Genomic DNA, 26875 nt, shown 5'->3' on the forward strand with positions numbered 1-26875 from the left:
AAATGGTATTTGAAATTTAGAATTGTGTTTGGACATGAATATAATTTTGGGTTGTTTTTGAAGTTTTGTGGATGATTTGAGTGAAAATTTTAAAAAATAACTTTTTGGAGCTTTTTAAATTTTTGAAAATTTTCAAAATACAATTTCAAAAAAACGTGAAAATATTTTGAAAAAAAGAAAAAAATTTCTAATGTCCAAACGGGCTTTAAAGAACCACAACATGATAATTCCCCTAGTTCTCAATTATAACGGGTTAAGCAGAACCGACCTGACCCGACCCTGGAAGTCTCTCATGACCCTTCTCTGTCTCTCTAGAACATGTTCGGCGCTTCATTCAGTCTTCTTTCTAGGAGTATTAGATATTAGAAGTTTCTGGCGCTCTCTTTCATTTGCTCAGCACTTTCTGTATTATCTTCTCTTTTTCTCCACTTACTCTGCTCCCCCATAGTACCAAATTACCAATATTCTGCTCTCTATAAGTAAGTCTCCACTCTCTCTCTGCTTAAACAGTGAGTTCTTCTACCTTGTGTGGTAATAATATTATTATATTGTGCATTTTCTTGAGCTTTCTTTGATTTTAATAGATACCCTTTACTTTAAAACTTATCACAAGTGAAGAAAGAGCTGTTCTTTCACAATGAATATGTAGTTCTCTACTTCTCTTTGTTTGGTTGCTTAATTCATTACTGTTGGTACGTCTATTGCAAGTTTCAATTTTTACTTATGTGGGGTTGATAATACTATCATATTTATTCCATTTCAATCTCTGCTTTATACTCTTTAGTTTAAAGCTTACTGGTATACAAGAAAGCATGTTGCTTTGTGAATGAACATGTGTATCTTCTTTGTTTGATTTTGTCACTAATCAAGCTGCAGTTTTTACTCATGTGGGGTTGATAATACTGTCTTTATTATTCCATCTCTTTGTCATATCCATTAGTTTCAAACTTATCACAAGAAAGAATGATTCTTTCTGAATGAATATGGATATTTTATTTTGTTTGATTATTTCATTCATCAATGTTGGCTTGTCTAGTGCAAAAGTTCAGCTTTAACTCATGTGGGTTTGGTAAAAGTATTTTTGTTATTCCATATCCTTAATCTACTTAATCACAAATGAAGTCGTGTTTCTTCGCTTTGGTACTAATTAATTCTGGAATGTTGCTTGAGTTTCTGTATTTTGATTCAATTTCCTTTCCCCCTTTTCCTTTTTCCAGAATTTGGAATGAAAACAGTCACATATGGTAATTGAATACACAAGTGCAGAAAAAAAAAATCATGTTATACATATTTCCTAATTTATTTTGGTGTGTGTGTGTATGCGTGAGGGACAAGAGAGATGGGCCTTGAACATGATAGATATTACCGATTATTCTTGTGCGAAGTATCAAATGGATTACTTTTCAATTTTTTTAATCAGCGGATATGTATGTATTTTCATTGCAGGTGTTCTTTAGTCTGTGTAGTGTGTTCATGGCTGAACAAGCATACACTGTGGCATCCGACAGTGAAACAACCGGGGAGGAAAAGACTTCACCTGCTTTCCCTGAGATAGCGATTGGAATTGACATTGGTACATCTCAATGCAGTGTGGCAGTTTGGAATGGATCTCAGGTTGAGCTCCTTAGAAACACGAGAAATCGGAAATTGATGAGATCATATGTTACCTTCAAAGATGAGGTTCCAGCTGGTGGTGTTAGCGATGAATTGGCTCACGAATATGATATGTTGTCTGGAGCTGCAATCTTCAACATGAAACGTCTCATTGGCAGAGTTGATACAGATCCTGTGGTTCACGCCAGCAAGAACCTCCCCTTTTTGGTTCAAACTTTAGATATCGGTGTTAGGCCATTTATTGCTGCCCTAGTGAACAATATGTGGAGGTCCACTACTCCTGAAGAAGTTCTTGCTATTTTTCTAGTTGAACTAAGAGCCATGGCTGAAGTTAAACTGAGACGTCCTGTAAGGAATGTGGTTTTAACAATTCCAGTTTCATTTAGCCGATTCCAGTTGACCCGAATTGAACGAGCCTGCGCCATGGCAGGGCTTCATGTTCTAAGATTGATGCCTGAACCAACTGCAGTTGCTCTGTTGTATGCTCAGCAGCAACAACAGTCTGCAGATGAAAATATGGGTAGCGGAAGTGAGAAGATAGCTCTTATATTCAATATGGGCGCAGGGTATTGTGATGTAGCTCTAACAGCTACAGCCGGAGGTGTTTCTCAGATCAAGGCCTTGGCCGGCAGCACTGTTGGTGGTGAGGATCTACTTCAAAATCTTATGCGTCACCTCTTACCCAACATGGATGATTTATTCTCGAGCCACGGGATTGAAGAAATAAAGAGAATGGGGTTGCTTCGAGTTGCCACCCAGGATGCTATCCACAAACTCTCATCCGAAATGAGTGTCCCAATCGATGTTGACTTGGGAAGCGGATCAAAAATATCTAAGTTTCTTGAGAGGGCAGAATTTGAAGAGGTAAATAAAGAGGTGTTCGAGAAATGTGGGACTTTGATAAAACGTTGCTTGCGTGATGCTAAACTAGAAGCAGAAGATGTACATGATGTAATAATTGTTGGTGGCTGTTCCTACATTCCAAAGGTTCGGAATATTGTGATGAGTATATGCAAAAGAGAAGAGTTTTATTCAGGAATGAACCCGCTGGAGGCAGCTGTACGCGGTGCAGCACTGGAAGGAGCAGTGGCTTCCGGAATTAGTGATCCTTTTGGGAGTTTGGACCTGTTAACCATTCAAGCAACTCCTTTAAGCATTGGCATTCAAGCTGATGGAAGCAACTTTGTACCAATTATTCATCAGAACACCACAACCCCGGTAAGGAAAGAACAGAATTTCACTACCGTCCATGACAACCAAGCTGAAGCATTGATCTTCGTTTATGAAGGTGACAAGAAAACTGTGAAAGATAACCATCTCTTAGGGTATTTTAAGATCACAGGAATACCTCCCGTACCTAAAGGTGTACCGGAGATTAATGTGTGCATGGACATTGATGCTTCTAATGTGCTGAGAGTCTTTGCTGGTGTAATCATTCCAGGGGCGAAATGCCCTCCTCCTTTCATGGAAGTTAGGATGCCTACAGTTGATGATGGACATGCCTGGTCTGCTCAAACTCTGCATAAAGCATATGGCTCTACTTTAGATTTGGTCACAGTGAAGAAGAAAGGGCAGCATTGAGATTGCTGAATAGATGATAAAGAGACATAGGTAGTTGAAGCTGTTGTTAGTAGTGAAGGAGAAACTGTGGTAACTTGTTTCTTGTAAATATGTATCGAGTTCACATCTGCTGGAAAATAATCTTGGTTGTGCCTTGAGAATAATAATAATAATAATAATAGTTATAATAGTAACTGTTATCCATGTTGCTTCATTGTGCATGTGATTAATGTTTATTTTTTCTGATATTTCTGGAATGCTTGATGAGATGTACCTTCTGGTCAGTCCAATCTGGCAAGGCTCGTTTCCAGTTGATTGTTCTGTTTCAGATTTGATATCTTGTAATCCATTCCTTATAAATCCGGCATTCATATAATGCTTTGGTTTATCTAGAATTGGTTGTCATGTCTGCGTTTGTTTCTCATTCGAAATTAATTCATATAATGAAACTGTAGATCTGTACTGGTTGTAGACAGTTATTTGTTCGATTTGATCCTGTAAAATTACATTTTCCCTATAAGTAGATGATCACGCCCAACTATGCCTTATAAAAAGGACTAAGCGGTCGTTGCAAATATATTCTGGCTAATAAGTCCGGAGTCGAATCCCACAGGGAATTAACCTATCAAACACAGCTACTAGACTCGCATGAATTCACGCAATCAATCTTCAGAAATATTTAAGTGATAATTTTGATGTTTACTAACTAAATATTACGCAATGAAAGTGCAATAATTAATAACTAACTATTACAGATTGTAGACAAGAATTGGAATGATCTAAGGTTGTGATTTCCCCTATTGTCGGAATCTTTTCTGCTAGGTTTTCTATAAATTTGCCTAAGCTTTCTCTATCGATCATGAGCACTCTGACTGTCGTAACTCTATTCCGAGTAATTACTACAATTTACTAGACATATTCTCCCGAATTACGCTAGCTGGCATTAATTACGGCTCACTCGGATCGCACCAAGGTTTCGTTATCCCTAATCCCACCTTTAAACTCTTCGTATTCATCCCTCATATACGTTAGGAGTGATGTTGTTCAACAACTACCTAAATATGTACTCTCACCCGAGTAATACACACTAAATAGGCACAGTCGATTGAGGGCCCTTCAATCAGCAACAATAATAATATAGTTGAACAAATAGAGAAAATACTACGGCAAATCTATATTAACGTAACAGGAAAATCATCCTCCAATAGGTTCCATAAAAACCCTAGAGTATGAGTTTAGCTACTCATACTCATAATCACAATATCCAAAGTATTTTCCATAATTAAATTACAAAGTAAGGATAAAGAGATGTAGAAATCGATGAGTCTGACTCTCAACGGTTGTTCCACGAGCTATCCTTGCCTCCGGTTGCAAAAGTACTCAAAAGTGGCCTTTTTAGGTCTATTTATATGCGTAGGAAAAGACCTAAAAGTGTAGGCCAAGTCCTAGTCAAACCCGAAGACGAAATAAGTCTTCAAAGCTCGGAATGTGCACGCCCAAACCTGGCCTCGCGAGGCATAACGCCTGGTGGACCTGCTCGCCAGGTATAAGGCCTACTCGATCTCGCCTACTGCCTCGCCTCGCCAGGTCTCTCGCAAGCTACAAGCCTAGCGTCGCTAGGTATCTCGCCAACTTCTCCTATTCAACTGCTCCCGCGCACGCTTTTGACTTGTAAGTATCCTTTTTTCTCTACTTTTATCTTCAATTCACCTACACATAAAATAGACTCCATTATGCAAAATTAAAGTGTAATTTATCATTAAAGCATATAAAATGCAAGGCAAATAATATACGAAACTATGAAATTATAGCCACACATCAATACTCCACACTTAAACATTGCGCGTCCTCGCGCAATCAAACTACACTTACAGGCATAACCTAACTAAGCAATTCCCATAATTCATTACACCAAGAATATTTAAAATAGTCTAAGAACTAAGGTGTAACATCCTCGCCTCAAGATTTGACTCACAAATACCATGACTTGTTCACAATTCACTTACTTACTCTAACATGGAGGTCAACGACATTACCTTTCCTTTATGAATCACATGCCCTCACCCAATAAAGAGCTCAGTTCCACATACAATAAATTTTAAGAGCGTAGGAACTCAAGATAGGCAAAAAAATTACTCGCTCTCAGAAATAACATTCATATGCCACAAATGATGCATCATAGGCTTGCCTGTAGTATAATACTCTACTAATCGAGTTCATTCAGTCTGAGATCAAGTAGAACTTTGATTGGTTATAATGTAAGTTGCGGGTCGGGCAGGATACATTTGGATATAAGTGACTACACCTCCCTTAAGCACTTTTATATATACACTTTAATATTCAAGCCCATACTTATGTCAAACCAAAACTCCATCTTAACTTCACTTTATATTACCCCCTACTTCTTTAAGCACCATTATATCACTAGCCACCGCCATCAAGAATTATTTTTCATACAATACAACTATTATCATTTTTTTTTCACTTTTATTTTTTTCAAGAAAGTGCACATTTCTCCTTATTTCAATTGTTCCACTCAAAAGCCAACCCACCACCCCACACTTTAACTTTTTCATACTTCATCACAATTCAAGTGCTCATGAGAGGTGACAAGGTTCGAATATATGGTCGATTCAAACAAAGGGGTACGGCTTGTAATATGGTTACCAAAGAAACATGATTATAGGCTCAAAGGGGTTAACTACGATACATAACTTTTAGGTGGGTAAACTATATATATCTGGTTTAACAAAGAAACGCCTATATCACTTCTAAGACTGAACAAGACTACTATTTCGCTTTGCACACACACAGGGCAAGTTCTAGACATCAAATGCAATGCTCAGAATACATACAAATCTCACACAGACATGGCACATAATTCACTCAGGATTGGTTTTACCACGACACTCCAGTCAAAGAAGTTAAGAAAAATTAAGAATCTACGATTTAAGGTACTTATACTAGAGTCAAAAACCGAGCCTAAGCGTCACAACCGTAGTACTAACTATTCTCAAGGCATAACAAAGCTAAGAGATATTGCTTCCATTAAATGCATAGCCTCGTGGTTCCTACTCATAATATTAAAACTAACTCTATCCGGTTCAAGTAAAAACCCTTGAAAAAGAACCACGACCCAAAGAAAAACCAAGAGGGAATTACTACACTACCTAAAAAAAAATTGGTATTTTTCTCTAGATTTGCTTCCCTCAAGAAAACTGTCTAGGAGATCCATCGTCGGGAAGAGTCCGATTTATATATATATATATATATATATATATATATATATATATATATATATATATTATTTTTTTCTAACCAAAATAAATAACAAAAACAAAATCACTAAAACTAATTCACTAAAACAAATAACTAAAACAATTATCTAACGAAAACGACACTTACTAAAACAACAAAAACAAGCAACTACAAGAAATTTCTACAAGTCCCCACCCCACACTTAGATCATGCATTATCCTCAGTGCATGCACAAATTGACAAAACAAGAAAAATGAGTAGGGTGCAAGGAAACTCCCTGATCAAACTACGTCCTCATCCTTTGAGGCTCTCCACTCTTCATCATGCGCTTCTTCCCCATCATCATCATCGTCCTCATCATCTGACTGCTCCGGCTCGGCCTCAGGCTGCTCAGGTATTCATCACCGGGGAGTCTGTAGCCATCACCTACCCCAACCAGCTGTTGGGTATGAGCATTGAGTGGGTACCACTGCTCCAATAAGGTCCTTTCTTCAGATGTGGCCAACTGACCCCCTATCCTCAGCTGCAAATCCATCATCCCATAGAGATGGGCCATAAAACTATCATCACGAGCATTGCGCTCGGCACCTATCAAAGATTTCATGGAAATCTCTTCTTTCAGCCGGAGACTAGTGATGTCCGTTTGATGTAGGGGCTGATCGTTGGTGTGGTCAAACTCTGGCTCCTCCGCAACCTCCTCGTTTCTTAAGAATTAAGTTAAAAAATTTGGCAAATGGCATTCGATCGACCTTCTTACTCGTTCTGACTAAAGACATCCGGTAGCGGATCAGATGACCCACATTCACCCTTTGACCCGTCATGAGGAAGTAGAGCGCACAGGTCCTCTCACGGCTAATGAGCATGTCATGATTTCACGGTGCATTTATCAGTTTAAGCCACACTTGAGCATCCGCCCTCATCTTCTTCCTGGGGAACCTCTTGTGCCGATTTGTTTTCTTATCCCGGACCTATGCTGCCGTAGAATCGACACGACAAAGCGTGTGTCTCATCTCTCTATATGTAGGCTGGCGAATGAAGTGGTCCAATGGCTCCACAGGAACATCCAGAGCACCTAAAAAGTTACATATGGCTGTGGCTAAAAAAATCTATCAATCGTCCACGAATCGGCACCAGCTGTTCAATATTCTGCGGATCAAACCCTGCATAGAATTCTCGAACTAGATTGAGATTAATGTCCCATGTGTTCTTGAATACATAGCTCAACCCCAAATCTTGAATGCCCCTTCCTCGCTTGGTCTTCTTCATGCGCCGCTTAATCACCTGAAAACTTGTTAGTACCTAAAAACGAAAAGAAAAATTATAACTACACTAAAAATCAATTACGAATTGGGTTGCCTCCCAATGAGCGTCTTATTTAATATCACGGCACGACGAATACAACATTACAACATTACAACATTACAATGGGTTGCCTCCCATGAAGCGCCTGATTTAATGTCGCGACACGATGCAGGAGATTGCACTTAAGGCTCGCTTAACCTTGGTGGCTCTAGCAAATGAGTCACCGACACTACTTTCGTGTCATCCATGCCCAAATAATGTTTTAACATGTGCCCATTGACTCTGAACGTGCGGGAGTCATTTTCCGCAGCAATCTCTATGGCACCAATGGGGTGAATCTCTACCACACAAAATGGTCCTGACCATCTTGACTTTAATTTGCCCAGAAATAACCTCAATCTTGAATCGTATAGCAATACCATATCTCCGGGTCTAAAACTCCGATCAAGAATATTATTGTCATGCATCATCTTCATTCTCTCCTTGTATGGTCTTGTGCTCTCAAAAGCGTGGTAGCGAAACTCATCAAGCTCGTGCAACTCTGTGACTCTACTTGTGCCGGCAACTACTATATCAAGATTTAGCTGCCTCAATGCCCACAAAGCTCTAGGCTCCAAAATCCACTGGTAAGTGACACGCCTTCCCAAAAACTAATTTGTACGGCGACATACCGATCGGAGTTTTAAAAGCGGTACGATAGGCCCAGAGTGCATCATCTAACTTTCTCGCCCAATCCGTTCTTGTAGCATTCACAGTCTTTGTCAAAACACTCTTTATTTCTCTGTTCGAAACTTCCACTTGCCCACTAGTCTGTGTATGATATGGGGTGGTAACCTTATGGCGTATCTCACACTTTTCTAACAACTTTGTGAAGGCTCGATTACAGAAATGAGTACCTCCGTCACTGATTATTGCCCTTGGAATGCCAAATCGGGTGAATATATTCTTCATGGTCTATTTCGGGGATACATCTCCGGATCATGTTATCAACACAAATCCTGAACAGATAAGGTTCATCCCAATAATACATGTGACAGTCACGAAAGAACTTTTTCTTTTGAACAGAGGAAAGGTCATAAGGAACAATACCGCTTGCCAGGTAGTTTGCAATGTTTGCATACCATGGTGCTACCTCAAGGCTCGTGGCTAGTAGTTGTTCATCCGGGAAAGTCTCCACAATCTCTTCCCCCTCAACCTTATTTTCGGCTCCTTCCAGCCTAGACAAGTGATCATCCACTTGGTTCTCTGTTCCCTTTCGGTCACGGATTTCCAAGTCAAATTCTTGCAGCAGTAGCAACCATCGAATCAGGCGCGACTTTGACTCCTTCTTATCAATTAGGTACCTGAGAGCAGCATGGTCAGTATAAATAATTACCTTCGATCCTATCTGGTATGACCTGAATTTGTCAAATGCTAACACCACTACTAGCATCTCCTTCTTGGTCACTGTGTAATTTAGTTTTGCACCACTCAAAGTTCTACTTGCGTAATATATTGGATGCATGACTTTGTCTTTGAGCTGCCCAAGTACTGCTCCCACAACATAATCACTTGCGTCACACATCATCTCAAATGGTTGCTCCCAGTCAGGAGCAACTATGATAGGTGTTGTCACCAGCCGCTTCTTCAATTCCTCAAAAGCCACCCTGCAGTCAGCAGAGAACACAAAAGGGTGATCGTTTTCAAGCAATTTACATAAGGGGTTAGCAATTTTGGAAAACTCTTTTATAAACCGTCTATAGAACTCAGCATGGACAAGAAAACTTCTTATTTCTTTGACGGAAGTGGGTGGTGGAAGCTTTTCGATCACATCAACCTTTGCACGATCTACCTCAATACCCTTACTCCACATTAGGTGCCCCAAGACTATACCTTCCTGTACCATGAAATGGCACTTTTCCCAATTGAGCAACAGATTAGTCTCGACACATCTTTTCATCACTCTTTTCAAATTCATTAGGCAATCATTGAATGAGTCTCCCACCACCGAGAAATCATCCATAAAGATCTCCATGATGTCCTCTACCATATCCGGGAAGATGGCCACCATGCACCTTTGAAATGTGGAAGGTGCATTGCATAGGCCGAACGACATCCTCCGGAAGGCGTAAACGCCATATGGACAGGTGAATAATGTTTTCTCTCTATCTTCCTGGGCAATGGAGATTTGATTATACCCCGAGTATCCATCCAGAAAGCAAAAGTAGGACTTCCCGGCCAATCTATCTACCATTTGATCAATGAACGGCAAGGGAAAGTGGTCTTTTCGAGTGGCCTTGTTTAATATTCTGTAATCCATACAAATTCGACATCCCGTGACTGTTCTTGTTGATATCAACTCATTGTTCACATTTTGCACTACAGTCATCCCACCTTTCTTAGGCACACATTGGACTGGGCTGATCCAGTTTATGTCGGAGATGGGGAAAATTATCCTCGTATCTAACCACTTTATCACTTCCTTTTTCATAACATCCTTCATGTTGGGGTTCAGCCTTCTTTGATGTTCTATGGAAGGTTTGTGGCCATCTTCCAGTAGAATCTTATACATACAGAAGGCCGAGTTGATCCCCTTAATGTCTGCAATGGTGCAACCAATTGTAGTTTTGCACTCACTCAATACGTGAAAAAGCTGTTCTTTCTGCAAATCTAACAAACCAAATGAGATAATAACAGGTAAAGTTGAGTTAGGTCCCAAGAAAGCATACCTGAGGTGAGGTGGTAACAATTTCAATTCCAACTTTGGTGGCTCTTCTATCGATGGCTTGGTTGGAGGAATTTTTCTTTCTTCTAAGTGTAAAGGCTCAAATTCGAGCTCTCTTTTCCAAAACCCTTGGCCTTCAAGAGCCAGCACCCTCTCCGCCAAATCCTCTCCATTTACCTCATCTAAGTTCAAGAGACGGGCTGCTAGAGGGTCTTTAGCATTCAAGGTCTCATCTTCCTCCTCCAAAATTACATCCACGGCTTCTATCAGAGAGCAGTTAGCAAATCCACTTGGTCGCCGCGTAGATTTCTGCGCGTTGAAGTCTCAATTTTAGCTCTCCAATTTCAAAGTCAATTAAAACTCTCCAGTGGCCAAGAATGGTCTTCCCAAAATTATGGGAATCTTCTCGTCAACCCGACAGTCTAGAATGATAAAATCTGCTGGGAACACAAACTTCCCAACCTGGACTAATACATCATCAAGGATACTAGAAGGCCTCTTCACTGTCCGGTCGGCTAGATGTAGTAACATGGACGTGGGCATCAAGTTTTGTAGATAGCCAAGGGCATCAAGTTTATGCTTGCCCCTAAATCACACAATGCTTTAGCAAAAGCATAGCTTCCTATCGTGCATGGGATTGTGAAGCTCCCTAGGTCTGATAACTTCTCAGCTATGGGTCTTGTCACGACTGCACTACAGGTCTGTGTCAATGTAACAGTGGACAGGTCTTGGAAGTCGAATTTCCGAGATATTAAATCTTTCATCATTTTGGCATACCCAGGCATCTCTCGCAACGCATCAATCAGTGGAATGTTTACCTGTATTTGTTTCAACATCTCCATGAATTTCTTATATTGCTCGTCCTTATGATATTTTGCTAATCTCTGCGGGAATGGTGCTGGAGGTCGCTTCTTTCCTGTGATTTGAGTTTTTTCTTGCTCAGGCACTGCTTCTACTATCGTTTCTTGTGCTACCTCAGTCTCTTTAGCAACCTCTTTTTCTTTGTTTGTGCTCTCTTGTGCATGTTGTACCGTCACCTCAGTTAGCCCTATTAAATCATCGATCTCAATGGGTACTGGCACAAGTGTTTCAGTAGGTCAGCTTTCGCGAGCAATCTCTTGCTCCAGATCTAGGTCTCTACCATTTCGTAGACTCACTGCCATAAGTTGTTTTAGGCCATGATATTTTGGATTGATTTTTGTATCTGCAGGTAACGTACCTTGGGGACGATTGTTTAGAGCCATAGAAATCTGTCCTAATTGAACCTCAATACCCTTTATCGTTGATTCATGTGAGTTTACTCTCTCTTGCATTTTTCCAGAGGACCGAATCAGTTGTTGCAACATTATGTTGTTGCTGTCCAGCATTCCCTTAAGTTCAGTGAACCCATCATCTTGTCTCACAATCTATTGTTGTTGAGGTTGTTGATAAGCCAACTGCTGATTTTGCTGGTTGTAACCTTGTTGCCTTTGGTAAGGCACCACTTGACCCACTGGTCTCATAGCTCCAGGATTGTTGCTGTTATTTTATAGCTGTTGTGCCGGTCTATATTGTTGATTCTGTTGCCCCCAATTCTGACCACCTTGCCTCTATCCCCCATAGTTGGCTACATAGTTCATATCTTCCTGATAGTGTTGGTTGTCACCTTCCGCACTCCACGAGCAAACATATGATTGGTTAATGCATGGTGTACGTAAGCCCCCATTAGTTGCGTCTACTATGTGTACCTGCTGCTTCTGGCCTGATTCATCGATATTTTTGGTAAGAATACTCATTTGCATCATTAGAGTGACCATATTTTCAGCTATGAAGTTGTTTGGGTCCAAAGCTATTGAATGAACTACAAGAGTGATTGTAGAGTCTCTTGTCATCCATCCTGAGTTTTGGGCCATCTTATTAATTAGGATCTTGCATTCTCTGAATGTTTTGCTCAAAAATGCTCCACCTACTGAAGCATCAACATTGGCCTTTAAGCTGTCTGCGAATCCCATGTAGAACCTCTGCCCCAATATTTGCTCTATAATGCCATGATGTGAACACTTAACCAGCATACCCTTGAACCTCTCCCATGTTTCTTGTAGTGTTTCTGTTGGTCTCTACCTGAAGCTCAATATCTCATCAATTTGTTTGGCAATCTTATTGGGTTGGTAGAACTTGTTTACAAATTTCTTCACTAATTCCTCCCAAGGAGTGATGGAGTTTATGGGGAGTGAATTGAGCCACGTCTGAGCCTCTCCCGTCACCGAAAATGAAAACAATAACAGCTTTATTGCTTCCGGTGTCACATTAGGTTGCCTTTGTGTGACACATATCGGCAGGAAATTTTTTTAGACGTTGCTGAGGATCTTCAATGTAAGTCCCTGAAAACAGTCCCTTGTTCTGCAACAAATGTAGCATGTTGTTTGTGATTTAAAATGATTTCGCTTGTATTTGAGGGACTGCAAATGCGGTTGCCAAATATTCGGCAGTGGGTTGTGCCCAATCATACAAGGCTGCTTCTGGCACAAGAGGCGCCACACCCTGATTGTTTGGGTTATTCGCATTATTTCTGTTATTTGGATTTTCTATTACGTCATCCATGTCTAGTTCGATTCGTTCTGTTGAGTTCTGTTGCTGTTTGTCCTTCTTATTTGCACGATTCGATGCCTTAAAACTTTCTCATGATCTGATAATGCTTCAAACAATTCACCAGTTCTCGAGGAGTTCCTAGGCATGCACTTGTAACACCCAAGACTACAAACGTTAAAATTTTAATGTATTTGGTTTAAAATGAAGAAACTCGACTACACTAAGAATTCTAGCAATTCTTTTAGCTGCAATTAATATACCGTTAATTCCTCGGCAACGACGCCAAAATTTGATCACGTCCAACTATGCCTTATAAAAAGGTCTAAGCGGCCGTTGCAAATAATTCTGGCTAATAAGTACGGAGTTGAATCCCACATGAAATTAACCTATCAAACACACCTACTAAACTCGCACGAACTCACGCAATCAATCTTCAAAAATATTTAAGTGATAATTTGGATGTTTACTAACTAAAAGTGCAACAATTAATAACTAACTACTACGGGTTGTAGATAAGAATTGGAATGATCTAAGGTTGTGATTTCCATTATTATCGGAATCTTTTCCGCTATATTTTTTATAAATTTGCCTAAGCTTTCTCTATCGATCATGAGCACTCTGACTGTCTTAACTCTCTCCCGAGTAATTATTATAATTTACTAGACATATTCTCCCGAATTACGCTAGCTGGCATTAATTACGGCTCACTCGGATCGCACCAAGGTTTTGTTATCCCTAATCTCACCTTTAAACCCTTCATATTGATCCTTCATATACGTTTGGAGTGATGTTGTTCAACAACTACCTAAATATGCATACTCTCCCGAGCAATACACACTAAATAGGCACAGTCGATTGAGGGCCCTTCAATCAACAACAATAATAATAATAATATAGTTGAACAAATAGAGAAAATACTACGGCAAATCTATATTAATGTAACAGAAAAATCATCCTCCAATAGTTTCCATTAAAACCCTAGATTATGTGTTTAGCTACTCATAATCACAATATCCAAAGTATTTTGCATAATTAAATTACAAAGTAAGGATAAAGAGATATAGAAATCGATGAGTCTGACTCCCAACGGTTGTTCCACGAGCTATCCTTGCCTCCGGTTGCAAAAGTACTCAAAAGTGGCATATTTAGGTCTATTTATATGTGTAGGAAAATACCTAAATGTGTAGGCCAAGTCCTAGTCAAACCCGGAGATGAAATAAGTCTTCAAAGCTCGGAATGTACACTCCCAGACCTGGCCTCGCGAGGCATAACGCCTGCTGGACCTCGCCCCAAGCCTGGCGTTGCCAGGTATAAGGCCTGCTCGATCTCGCCTACTGCCTCGCCTCGCTAGGTCTCTCGCCAGCTACAAGCCTGGCTTCACCAACTTCTCCTATTCAACTGCTCCCGCGCACGTTTTCGACTTGTAAGTATCCTTTTTTCTCTACTTTCATCTCCAATTCACCTACACATAAAATAGACTCCGTTAAGCACAATTAAAGTATAGTTTATCATTAAAGCATATAAAATGCAAGGCAAATAATGTACGAAACTACGGAATTATAGCCACACATCAGTAGATCAGGCTAAACTCCTGGTATGTAGTTCTTTTGTCAATTAGATTTGTGTTGTTTCAGTTTGCTCATTTAGATTTACAGATTACAGAATCGGCAACCCTTAATTCGCTTAAACAACAAATAATTAGTATTGGAATTGAATTTTTGTTGTTATAAACTTAATTAGTCTGAGATTTATTTGATCTCAGTTTGTCCAGCTGACTTATGAATACAGACCGACAACTTTTTCGTGTGTATCGAGCTCGTTGAATACAACAAGGATGAGCTTGTCTCGTAGATTGTATTTTTTCAAAAGTGTTTTTCAAATAACTGCTTTTGAAGAGCAATTATTTTTTTCTGCTTCTCCTCAAAGGTATTTTTTTTCCTTTCAAAAACTTGGTCAAACACTTTAACTTTGAAAAAAAAATACTTTGTAAAAAAAACAAATGCTTATAGAATTGGAGAAGTTTGGCCAAACTGGTTATCCTATGGGTTGAAAGCACGTAGCTAACCCCGACTAGTTTGATTGATTAATTGATTTAATATTTAAATCCTGAAAGCTTTCACTGTTTTTTTTCTTAATATATTAAATTTTTGTGAAGTCTAAATGCTGAAATCTTCCATGTAAAGTTGGCTGCCTAGAATCACAGCACTTCTAATGCAACAGGACAAACAGATCTAACGTTTGGAGATAAAAAGTTATCCTCCAGGAATCATTGGATGACATTGCTAACCTTAAAAGACAGTAAAAGAAAGGAAAAATGAGAAAATCAAATGCAGCAGCTCACCGTTAAGGCCTAAACAAGCAAACCAGTCAGAGAGACAAGATATCCACCAGATTCTCAAGGAGAAAATATAAAATCGTATAAATTTGCATATCGGAAAACTTAATGAGACAGCATATGAAATTACATATACTTGATGGCTTAATGTTTGGATAGAAATGATCAAGATTCAAGTCTCTTCACCACTAAGTTTCTCACACTGAAATGGGGTAACAGAAAAAGAAAATTGAAATAAAAAATCACCAGTTTTCATTTACACAACAATCAAATTTATGGATGTCATTCCATTTCAGTGCCACTGCTACTTCAAAAGATTATACCAGCAAATCTCTGAACCAGATATCATTTCTTGCACCTAAAGATCTAATTGCAGACCAATTGAACTCAAAAGTATGCAATGTTCATGTTCTTTATCTCACAGCAAGTTACAGTAAGAAGTTTAAAATCAGCGACCAAGTTATTTATCATAACAGTCATCAGCTTAAGATGGGATACATAATTCGAAACCATATCACAAACTTTTCAAGTTCGGGGCTCTCCACAGGACTTGGTTATAGGTGTTTTTCCCAGTTTGAGGAGTCATTTCACATTTTACCACGCAGAGCTTGAACCTTTTGCAATAACTTAAGCAATTATAAGATATTAATTGGATATCCAATCCGCTTCTACAGAAAAGCTCAATCATGATTTGTTTTTCATGACCCTATAACTTTATGGTTTACTATAGAAGTCTCTTAACATAAGTCTAACGACAACAATCTAAAAACCTGAAAGTAATATATAACAAATCCCCACATTTTTCTTAAACACACATACACACACTCACCAAGAGATAGTATATTAAAAGCTGTAAAGATCTAGGTCAATTACCTGAAATTTTTCCATACCAATCCCTTCTCTACCTCACAGCAAGAAGCTAGAACATAATCAATGTGCCAATAACAATTAAAAATTCTTTTGTTTAGGTAGGTCACTCATTAATTTTGGCTTATACAAAGTTATGATGTTAAAGACTACCATCATTACAAGCTCAGCGGACTAGGAGTGCCTATGTTCTTGATTCCCCATGTGTCCTATTATTATATCTTCTGTTCATGGGTATCAGAAAAATGCGTAAGTTGCTAAAGTTTATCCGAAGGCATATTGCTCTTATGACATTCCGAGAAATCTTACTGACTTACTTCATTATGCACTGCATTCATTTATACATGTACATTGACCCATGATCAGATGGCGTTATATACACGTATATTATTTGTATATGGGATATGGGGAAATGTTATGACGTTATATGCGCACCACCACATGATCAGCTGGTATACGTTGATGATTTCTCCCACAGTGGCTGGGATGATATGATGGGATGCCCTTAGAGGCTTGATGATGTTATGTACGTATATACATATGTATGGTATGACATTTATACGCACATGCATGATATTATAAATTTTTCATGATTCACAGAGCTATTCAGAATTACATGTTGAGTTCTTTCCTCCATGTTTCTTTCATGTCTTTCATATACTACTTTCATGCCTTACATACTGGGTACTTTATTTGTAGTGACATCCCTTTTACCTGGGGACACTGCGTTTCAGGCCCGCGGGTCCTGATAGACAGGTTAAGAGTCCTCTTAGTAGGCTATCAGCTCAGCGGAAGGTGTTTGTGTACTCCACTTGCTCCGGAGTTGCCTATTTGGTTAGTATGATTCGAATATGTATTGATTGGTATGGGGGGCCCAGTCCCGACCTTTATGACATTTATGTACTCTTAGAGGCTTGTAGACAAATATCATGTATATGGATACTTGTATGGCCTTATTGGCCTATGTTTTGAGTATACAAATGATCATGTCGACCTTATAGGCTCGTATGTCACATGTATAAGTTTTATATTATGTTGGGTCGTCCTATGTCTAGTATTCCCTTATGTTTTATTCCCGTTACCTCATGACGACCCTTTTGGCCCACTTACCCATGACGGTAAGATAAGAAAGATATGTTACGTTGGTACTCGGTTGTGTAAGGCATCGGGTTCCCGTCGCGGCCCTGCAGTTTGGGTCGTGATAGAAGTGGTATCAGAGCAGTTCTGTTCTAAGGAGTCTACAAGCCGTGTCTAGTAGAGTCTTGTTTATGGGTGTGTTGTGCACCACACTTACAAGCAGGAGGCTATAGGGCATTTAGGACTCTCACTTTTTCTTCTTACTCTAGAACGTGTGGTAGAGCTCAGTTGTAAGAAATTCAAACTCCTAAATTTTATTTTATTCATTATACAATGACATCTACATCCAGAAAGATAGTTGGTAAGAGATTGAATGTGGTTGTCGAAAAGTTGAGTCAGAGAAATGGGGTAACAGAAAAAGAAAATTGAAATAAAAAATCACCAGTTTTCATTTACACAACAATCAAATTTATGGATGTCATTCCATTTCAGTGCCACTGCTACTTCAAAAGATTATACCAGCAAATCTCTGAACCAGATATCATTTCTTGCACCTAAAGATCTAATTGCAGACCAATTGAACTCAAAAGTATGCAATGTTCATGTTCTTTATCTCACAGCAAGTTACAGTAAGAAGTTTAAAATCAGCGACCAAGTTATTTATCATAACAGTCATCAGCTTAAGATGGGATACATAATTCGAAACCATATCACAAACTTTTCAAGTTCGGGGCTCTCCACAGGACTTGGTTATAGGTGTTTTTCCCAGTTTGAGGAGTCATTTCACATTTTACCACGCAGAGCTTGAACCTTTTGCAATAACTTAAGCAATTATAAGATATTAATTGGATATCCAATCCGCTTCTACAGAAAAGCTCAATCATGATTTGTTTTTCATGACCCTATAACTTTATGGTTTACTATAGAAGTCTCTTAACATAAGTCCAACGACAACAATCTAAAAACCTGAAAGTAATATATAACAAATCCCCACATTTTTCTTAAACACACATACACACACTCACCAAGAGATAGTATATTAAAAGCTGTAAAGATCTAGGTCAATTACCTGAAATTTTTCCATACCAATCCCTTCTCTACCTCACAGCAAGAAGCTAGAACATAATCAATGTGCCAATAACAATTAAAAATTCTTTTGTTTAGGTAGGTCACTCATTAATTTTGGCTTATACAAAGTTATGATGTTAAAGACTACCATCATTACAAGCTCAAATTCGAGCTCTCTTTTCCAAAACCCTTGGCCTTCAAGAGCCAGCACCCTCTCCGCCAAATCCTCTCCATTTACCTCATCTAAGTTCAAGAGACGGGCTGCTAGAGGGTCTTTTGCGTTCAAGGTCTCATCTTCCTCCTCCAAAATTACATCCACGGCTTCTATTAGAGAGCAGTTAGCAAATTCACTTGGTCGCCGCATAGATTTATGTGAATGTTATCTCTTTATCATTTAGTCTCAATTTTAGATCTCCAGTTTCAAAGTCAATTAAAACTCTCCAATGGCCAAGAATGGTCTTTCCAAAATTATGGGAATCTCCTCGTCAACCCGACAGTCTAGAATGATAAAATCTGCTGGGAACACAAACTTTCCAACCTGGACTAATACATCATCAACGATACTAGAGGGCCTCTTCACTATCCGGTCGGCTAGCTGTAGTAACATAGACGTGGGTCTAGCTCTTCCTATGCCTAACCTTTTGTAGATAGCCAAGGGCATCAAGTTTATTCTTGCCCTAAATCACACAATGCTTTAGCAAAAGCATAGCTTCCTATCGTGCATGGGATTGTGAAGCTCCTTAGGTCTGATAACTTCTCAGCTATGGGTCTCGTCATGACTGCACTACAGGTCTGTGTGGACAGGTCTTGGAAGTGGAATTTTCGAGGCATTAAATCTTTCATCATTTTGGCATAACCAGGCATCTCTCGCAACGCATCAATCAGTGGAATGTTCACCTGTATTTGTTTCAACATCTCCATGAATTTCTTATATTGCTCGTCCTTATGATATTTTGCTAATCTTTGCGGGAATTGTGCTGGAGGTCGCTTCTTTCTTGTGATTTGAGTTTTATCTTGCTCAGGCACTGCTTCTACTATCGTTTCTTGTGCTACCTCAGTCTCTTTCGCAACCTCTTTTTCTTTGCTTGTGCTCTCTTGTGCATGTTGTATCGTCACCTCAATTAACCCTGTTGAATCATCGATCTCAATGGGTACTGGAACAAGTGTTTCAGTAGGTCGGCTTTCGCGAGCAATCTCTTCCTCCAGATCTAGGTCTCTACCATTTTGTAGACTCACTACCATAAGCTGTTTCAGGCCCTGATCTTTTGGATTGATTTGTGTATCTGCAGGTAACGTCTCTTGGGGACGATTGTTTAGATCCATAGAAATATGTCCTAATTGAACCTCAATACCCTTTATCACTGATTCATGTGAGTCTACTCTCTCTTGCATTTTTCCAGAGGACCCAATCAGTTGTTGCAACATTCTGTTGTTGCTGTCCATCATTCCCTTAAGTTCAGTGAACCCATCATCTTGTCTCACAATCTGTTGTTGTTAAGGTTGTTGATAAGCCAACTGCTTATTTTGCTGGTTGTAACCTTGTTGCCTTTGGTAAGGCACCACTTGACCCTGTGGTCGCATAGCTCCAGGATTGTTGCTGTTATTTTACTGTTGTTGTGCCGGTCTATATTGTTGATTCTGTTGCCCCCAATTCTGACCACCTTGCCTCTGTCCCCCATAGTTGGCTACATAGTTCATATCTTCCTGATAGTGTTGGTTTTCACCTTCCGCACTCCATGAGCAAACATATGGTTGGTTAATGCATGGTGTACGTAAGCCCCCATTAGTTGCATCTACTATGTGTACCTGCTGCTTATGGCATGATTCATCGATATTTTTGGTAAGAATACTCATTTGCGTTATTAGAGTGGCCATATTTTCAGCTATGAAGTTGTTTGGGTCCAAAGCTACTGAATGAACTACAAGAGTGATTGTAGAGTCTCTTGTCATCCATCCTGAGTTTTGGGCCATCTTATTAATTAGGATCTTTCATTCTCTGAATGTTTTGCTCAAAAATTCTCCACCTACTGAAGCATCAACATTGGCCTTTAAGCTGTCTGCCAATCCCATGTAGAACCTCTGCCCCAACATTTGCTCTATAATGCCATGATGTGGACACTTAACCAGCATACCCTTGAACCTCTCCCATGTTTCTTGTAGTGTTTCTGTTGCTCTCTGCCTGAAGCTCAATATCTCATCAATTTGTTTGGCAGTCTTATTGGGTGGGTAGAACTTGTTTACAAATTTCTTGACTAATTTCTCCCGAGTAGTGATGGAGTTTATGGGAAGTGAATTGAGCCACGTCTGAGCCTCTCCTGTCACCGAAAATGGAAACAATAACAACTTTATTGCTTCCGGTGTCACATTAAGTTGCCTTTGTGTGACACATATCGACAGAAAAGTTTTTTAGATGTTGCTGAGGATCTTCAATGTAAGACACTGAAAACAGTCCCTTGTTCTGCAATAAATGTAGCATGTTGTTTGTGGTTTAAAATGATTCCGCTTGTATTTGAGGGACTGCAATTGCGGTTGCCAGATTTTCGACGGTGGGTTATGCCCAATCATACAAGGCTGCTTCTGGCACAAGAGGCACCACACCCTGATTGTTCGGGTCATTCGCATTATTTCTGTTATTTGGATTTTCTATTACGTCATCCATGTCTAGTTCAATTCGTTCTGTTGAGTTCTATTGATGTTTGTCCTTCTTATTTGCACGATTCAATGCCTTGAAAACTTTCTCATGATCTGATAATGCTTCGAACAATTCACCAGTTCTCGAGGACTTCCTAGGCATGCACCTGTAACACCCAAGACTACAAACGTTAAAATTTTAATGTATTTGGTTTAAAATGAAGAAGCTTGACTAAATTAAGAATTCTAGCAATTCTTTTAGCTACAATTAATACACCGTTATCTCCCCGGCAACGGCGCTAAAATTTGATCACGTCCAACTATGCCTTATAAAAAGGTCTAAGCGGTCGTTGCAAATAATTTCGGCTAATAAGTCCGGAGTCGAATCCCACAGAAAATTAACCTATCAAACATACCTACTAAACTCGCACGAACTCACGCAATCAATCTTCAGAAATATTTAAGTGACAATTTGGATGTTTACTAACTAAATATTACGTAATAAAAGTGCAATAATTAATAACTAACTACTACGGGTTGTAGATAAGAATTGGAATGATCTAAGGTTATGATTTCTCCTATTGTCGGAATCTTTTCCGCTATGTTTTTTATAAATTTGCCTAAGCTTTCTCTATCGATCATGAGCACTCTGACTGTCTTAACTCTCTCCCGAGTAATTACTACAATTTACTAGACATATTCTCCCGAATTACGCTAGCTGGCATTAATTACGGCTCACTCGGATTGCACCAAGATTTTGTTATCCCTAATCTCACCTTTAAACCCTTCATATTGATCCCGCATATACGTTTGGAGTGATGTTGTTCAACAACTACCTAAATATGCACTCTCTTTCGAGTAATACACACTAAATAGGCACAGTCGATTGAGGACCCTTCAATCAACAACAATAATAATATAGTTGAACAAATAGAGAAAATACTACGGCAAATCTATATTAATGTAACAGGAAAATCATCCTCCAATAGGTTCCATTAAAACCCTAGATTATGAGTTTAGCTACTCATACTCATAATCACAATATCCAAAGTATTTTGCATAATTAAATTACAAAGTAAGGATAAAGAGATATAGAAATCGATGAGTCTGACTCCCAACGGTTGTTCCATGAGCTATCCTTGCCTCCGGTTGCAAAAGTACTGAAGAGTGGCATATTTAGGTCTATTTATATGTGTAGGAAAAGACCTAAACGTGTAGGCCAAGTCCTAGTCAAATCCGGAGACGAAATAAGTCTTCAAAGCTCAGAATGTACACGCCCAAACCTAGCCTCGCGAGGCATAACGCCTGGTGGACCTAGCCCCAGGCCTGGCGTTGCCAGGTATAAGGCCTGCTCGATCTCGCCTACTGCCTCGCCTCGCCAGGTCTCTCGCCAGCTACAAGCCTGGCTTCGCCAGCTTCTCCTATTCAACTGCTCCCGCGCACGCTTTCGACTTGTAAGTATCCTTTTTTTCTCTACTTTCATCTCCAATTCACCTACACATAAAATAGACTCCGTTAAGCACAATTAAAGTGTAGTTTATCATTAAAGCATATAAAATGCAATGCAAATAATGTACGAAACTACGGAATTATAGCCACACATCAGTAGATCAAGCTAAACTCCTGGTATGTAGTTCTTTTGTCAATTAGATTTATGTTGTTTCAGTTTGCTCATTTAGATTTACAGATTACAGAATCGGCAACCCTTAATTCGCTTAAACAACAAATAATTAGTATTGGAATCGAATTTTCGTTGTTATAAACTTAATTAGTCTGAGATTTATTTGATCCCAGTTTGTCCAGTTGACTTATGAATACGGACCGACAACTTTTTTGTGTGTGTCGAGCTCGTTGAATACAACAAGGATGAGCTTGTCTTGTTGATTGTATTTTTTTCAAAAGTGTTTTTCAAATAACTGCTTTTGAAGAGAAATTATTTTTTTCTGCTTCTCCTCTAAAGCATTTTTTTTCCTTTTAAAAGTTTGACCAAACACTTCAACTTTGAAAAAAAAATACTTTGTAAAAAAAACAAATGCTTCTAGAATTGGAGAAGTTTGGCCATACAGGTTATCGTGTGGGTTCAAAGCACGTAGCTAACCCGACTAGTTTGATTGATTAATTGATTTAATATTTTAATCCTGAAAGCTTTCACTGTTTTTTTTTTCTTAATATATTAAATTTTTGTGAAGTCTAAATGCTGAAATCTTCCATGTAAAGTTGGCTGCCTAGAATCACAGCACTTCTAATGCAACAGGACAAACAGATCTAACGTTTGGAGATAAAAAGTTATCCTCCAGGAATCATTGGATGACATTGCTAACCTTAAAAGACAGTAAAAGAAAGGAAAAATGAGAAAATCAAATGCAGCAGCTCACCGTTAAGGCCTAAACAAGCAAACCAGTCAGAGAGACAAGATATCCACCAGATTCTCAAGGAGAAAATATAAAATCGTATAAATTTGCATATCGGAAAACTTAATGAGACAGCATATGAAATTACATATACTTGATGGCTTAATGTTTGGATAGAAATGATCAAGATTCAAGTCTCTTCACCACTAAGTTTCTCACACTGAAATGGGGTAACAGAAAAAGAAAATTGAAATAAAAAATCACCAGTTTTCATTTACACAACAATCAAATTTATGGATGTCATTCCATTTCAGTGCCACTGCTACTTCAAAAGATTATACCAGCAAATCTCTGAACCAGATATCATTTCTTGCACCTAAAGATCTAATTGCAGACCAATTGAACTCAAAAGTATGCAATGTTCATGTTCTTTATCTCACAGCAAGTTACAGTAAGAAGTTTAAAATCAGCGACCAAGTTATTTATCATAACAGTCATCAGCTTAAGATGGGATACATAATTCGAAACCATATCACAAACTTTTCAAGTTCGGGGCTCTCCACAGGACTTGGTTATAGGTGTTTTTCCCAGTTTGAGGAGTCATTTCACATTTTACCACGCAGAGCTTGAACCTTTTGCAATAACTTAAGCAATTATAAGATATTAATTGGAGATCCAATCCGCTTCTACAGAAAAGCTCAATCATGATTTGTTTTCTTTTCCATTTTTACATAGAAGCTGCTTAATAATGTTCATGACCCTATAACTTTATGGTTTACTATAGAAGCCTCTTAACATAAGTCCAAAGACAACAATCTAAAAACCTGAAAGTAATATATATAACAAATCCCCACATTTTTCTTAAACATACATACATACACACACTCACCAAGAGATAGTATATTAAAAGCTGTAAAGATCTAGGTCAATTACCTGAAATTTTTCCATACCTATCCCTTCTCTACCTCAGCAAGAAGCTAGAACATAATCAATGTGCCAATAACAATTAAAATTCTTTTGTTTAGGTAGGTCACTCATTAATTTTGGCTTATACAAAGTTATGATGTTAAAGACTACCATCATTACAAGCTCAGCGGACTAGAATCACTGATTAGTCTCAAATGATGCAGATTTGTTTGCTTATACTCAAAGGAAAGTTCTACTTTATGGACATAATTATTACTCATACTATTAGATGACAACGAGTAATAAAAAGAAATTGACTCTTTTGCGGAGTAAGATAAAAGGTCATATGCAAATAATCATAGCATGAAGATGAAACAGAAGGTAAAAAGAAGGGGAAAAAAAAGTATATTCATTAGAAATTAACTCAACCAAGTTCACAAACAAGATCTTAAAAAATATATCTTTGTTGGGAATACTAGAAGAACACTCCAATTACTCGTTCTTCCAAACATACAAAACCAAAGAAAAACCCAAACCAGATGATTTGGAATTGCTGAAACTCTCTGTGTAAGACCAAGGCATCACAGAGAGATCCGACAAAGTTTGTGTGGTCCACAACTTCTCGGCCGATAAACAAGTTTGAAACATGAACACTGCATTCCCAAAATTGCTACTGAACAACCAGTTATGAACATCCCAAAAGACTTCAACAGGGAGTCCATCAATTAAAACAGTATAGTTACCGCGAAACTTCCACCGCAAATGCTTCACTTGCATTACAGTTTTAGAGTCAATACGGACCAAAAGACACGGATCGTCAATGCCATTAGAGTCACATTCAATTGTAATGTCATGAATTGGACCTGTATAACAAAATTGAGCCTTTGTACCAAATACCCTCTTCCCAAATATGTGCTCTCTTTTAGAAATGAACATTGCATTTGAAAAACTAGGAGTTGCATTAGTCTTTTTAAATGCTTCTTTCCTCAGATCCCCAATGACCAAAACCATTTGTCCTTTGCAAACTAGAGCTAAATAATACCCTTCAATAGGCTCTGGCCCAGATCCAAACTTGCCTAGTGAAAAGTCCCAATGTAGGTCAATTTTACAAGAATTTACTTCTAAAGACCTTGACCCTTTTCTTTTGGAGAAGAGAGAAGGCTTTACATCAACTTTACAAAGACACTGATGAGACATATCATCAATTTCAACACTAAGGCATTGACCCATCAAACTCTTGGTCCAAACAATAGTGATCAGACAAGATTTCCCAAGTAGTTTACACTGATAAACACATGTGACTAAATTCTGTGGGGTTTTAGTCACACCCCCAACAGCTGAACAAGAAGCATCAGCAACTTGAACCCCATTTTCACCAAAACAAGATGGGAAGTCCCTCATTTCTTTGCCAGCACAATGAAGATAAGAGATAAAAACAAGATTGTTTTTTTTTTCACACCCTTAATTATACAACATCACAAAAAATGTCCGTTCAAGATTCCATTTTGTGGTATTAAAACAACTGAAATATGAAAGGAAAAGGGTAAGTGAAGCATACCAGAATGAACCAAAACGGAAGTTGAAAACTACGTACCTTAAAAGCTCTGAACTTTGTGTTTTATTGTTCAGAGCTTTGAAGCAAGGAGGTTTCTAATGGAGTTATTTAAAAGTGGGGTATATGATTTTAAGGAGTTGAAAGGGAAATGGGTGCAGTGTTGTTTATAAAGTACAAGGGAATCCACTGTTTAAGAAAAGACAAGTTATTCTTTAGATTATGGCCAAATTTTGCGGTGGTAAAAAGTGAAAAAGATTAGGATTTGTGGGGGCAAAAGTTTGAAAAGAAAATTTAAGAAAATAAATAGGAAAAATAAAGCTTTTTTGGGCAAATGAAACATGCATTGACCTTCATATATCGTTTGTGTTCCTTGAAAATGAAAATAAACGCTAAAAAATAGAGATATAATATAAAGAGTAGAGAGATTTATATATATAGTATATACAAAAATAGTATCAAAATACCGGCTTTAGTTATAGTATGTTAAATTAAATTTTTTCTTGTAAGTTATAGTAGTATGTTAAACTAACATTTCCAACTATGTTTTTTTAAAATTTGTTTTGTTTAATACTCCCTCCGTTTTCAATTTATATGAACTCATTTGACTGTGCACGAAATTTAAGAAAATATAGAAGTTTTTTGAATTTGTGGTGTAAAATGAGACATATATATTTTGTGTGATTATAAATCATTGCATAAAGGTAAATTACATCCAAATAAGGAAAGAAGTTTTTATTTTTTGCACGGACTAAAAAGGAAATAAGTTCATATAAATTAAAACGGAGGTAGTAGAAGATTAAGATAAACTCGAAGATAGTCGATATAAACTAAAGTAATGTTTAAAAAATAAAAAACCTAGCAGTGTCTAGACATATTTCTTAAAGAAGAAATAAGAATGAGAGCATGGGATATAATAGAAAAGAAATCATATTGTCAGGAGTATTTTTTTTTTTCAACATTTCAAACATGAATCTTAAAAAAGCATATTAGGTACAGATAAAAAGAAAAGAAAACAGAAAGACTATCACGTGCTAAGGAAACTGTACATATTGGAATATGGAATATGACCATATTTGAGG

General features: G+C 38.3%; 3 protein-coding genes, 2 long non-coding RNA genes and 2 other non-coding genes across 10 annotated transcripts; 3 read left to right on the forward strand and 4 right to left on the reverse strand.

The window, feature by feature from the left end:
- The first annotated feature begins 333 nt into the window (after positions 1–333).
- Positions 334–3378, forward strand: LOC104087918 (heat shock 70 kDa protein 8). Of its 4 annotated transcripts, none has more exons than XM_070186208.1 (2): positions 334–509; positions 1447–3378. In XM_070186208.1, the coding sequence occupies exon 2, from the start codon at positions 1474–1476 to the stop codon at positions 3193–3195; it is 1722 nt and encodes a 573-aa protein (XP_070042309.1). In that variant the 5' UTR covers positions 334–509; positions 1447–1473; the 3' UTR covers positions 3196–3378. The 4 variants fall into 4 exon arrangements, with proteins under 4 accessions (XP_070042309.1, XP_009590791.1, XP_070042308.1 ...); XM_009592496.4 differs by having other exon boundaries at positions 334–479; XM_070186207.1 differs by having other exon boundaries at positions 335–531.
- A 9082-nt stretch (positions 3379–12460) lies between these two features.
- Positions 12461–12567, forward strand: LOC117276660 (small nucleolar RNA R71). Its single transcript, XR_004506931.1, has one exon. It is a non-coding gene; the product is annotated as a small nucleolar RNA R71 (small nucleolar RNA).
- A 1345-nt stretch (positions 12568–13912) lies between these two features.
- LOC138899507 (uncharacterized) lies at positions 13913–16350 on the reverse strand. Its single transcript, XR_011411201.1, has 2 exons — positions 16215–16350; positions 13913–14468 (listed from the first exon to the last, which is right to left on the reverse strand). It is a non-coding gene; the product is annotated as an uncharacterized lncRNA (long non-coding RNA).
- A 2669-nt stretch (positions 16351–19019) lies between these two features.
- Positions 19020–21012, reverse strand: LOC138898677 (uncharacterized). The gene is made up of 3 exons (XM_070184758.1): positions 20921–21012; positions 20382–20727; positions 19020–19838 (listed from the first exon to the last, which is right to left on the reverse strand). Exons 1-3 carry the CDS (start codon positions 21010–21012, stop codon positions 19020–19022), a joined length of 1257 nt encoding a protein of 418 aa, XP_070040859.1.
- On the forward strand, positions 20455–20561 carry LOC117276083 (small nucleolar RNA R71). Its single transcript, XR_004506303.1, has one exon. It is a non-coding gene; the product is annotated as a small nucleolar RNA R71 (small nucleolar RNA).
- Positions 21013–21915: 903 nt separating the features above from the next.
- On the reverse strand, positions 21916–26041 carry LOC138899599 (uncharacterized). Its single transcript, XR_011411334.1, has 2 exons — positions 25836–26041; positions 21916–22478 (listed from the first exon to the last, which is right to left on the reverse strand). It is a non-coding gene; the product is annotated as an uncharacterized lncRNA (long non-coding RNA).
- On the reverse strand, positions 24624–25911 carry LOC104097132 (uncharacterized). The gene has a single exon (XM_009603657.4). The coding sequence runs from the start codon at positions 25640–25642 to the stop codon at positions 24734–24736; it is 909 nt and encodes a 302-aa protein (XP_009601952.1). The 5' UTR covers positions 25643–25911; the 3' UTR covers positions 24624–24733.
- Positions 26042–26875: the final 834 nt, after the last annotated feature.

Source organism: Nicotiana tomentosiformis, chromosome 9 (genome assembly GCF_000390325.3).
Source record: "Nicotiana tomentosiformis chromosome 9, ASM39032v3, whole genome shotgun sequence".
In the NCBI taxonomy this organism is placed as follows: Eukaryota; Viridiplantae; Streptophyta; class Magnoliopsida; order Solanales; family Solanaceae; genus Nicotiana; species Nicotiana tomentosiformis.

Coding starts and splice junctions, on each gene's coding strand:
- LOC104087918 (XM_070186208.1), top strand. CDS start 1,474: ATGGCTGAACAAGCATACACTGTGGCATCCGACAGTGAAACAACCGGG.
- LOC104097132 (XM_009603657.4), bottom strand. CDS start 25,642: ATGAGGGACTTCCCATCTTGTTTTGGTGAAAATGGGGTTCAAGTTGCT.
- LOC138898677 (XM_070184758.1), bottom strand. CDS start 21,012: ATGGATGACGTAATAGAAAATCCAAATAACAGAAATAATGCGAATGAC. Junction 20,728..20,920: donor CTTGTGCCAGAAGCAGCCTT/GTATGATTGGGC, acceptor TGTCACACAAAG/GCAACTTAATGTGACACCGG. Junction 19,839..20,381: donor AGGCCAATGTTGATGCTTCA/GTAGGTGGAGAA, acceptor TAACAACAACAG/ATTGTGAGACAAGATGATGG.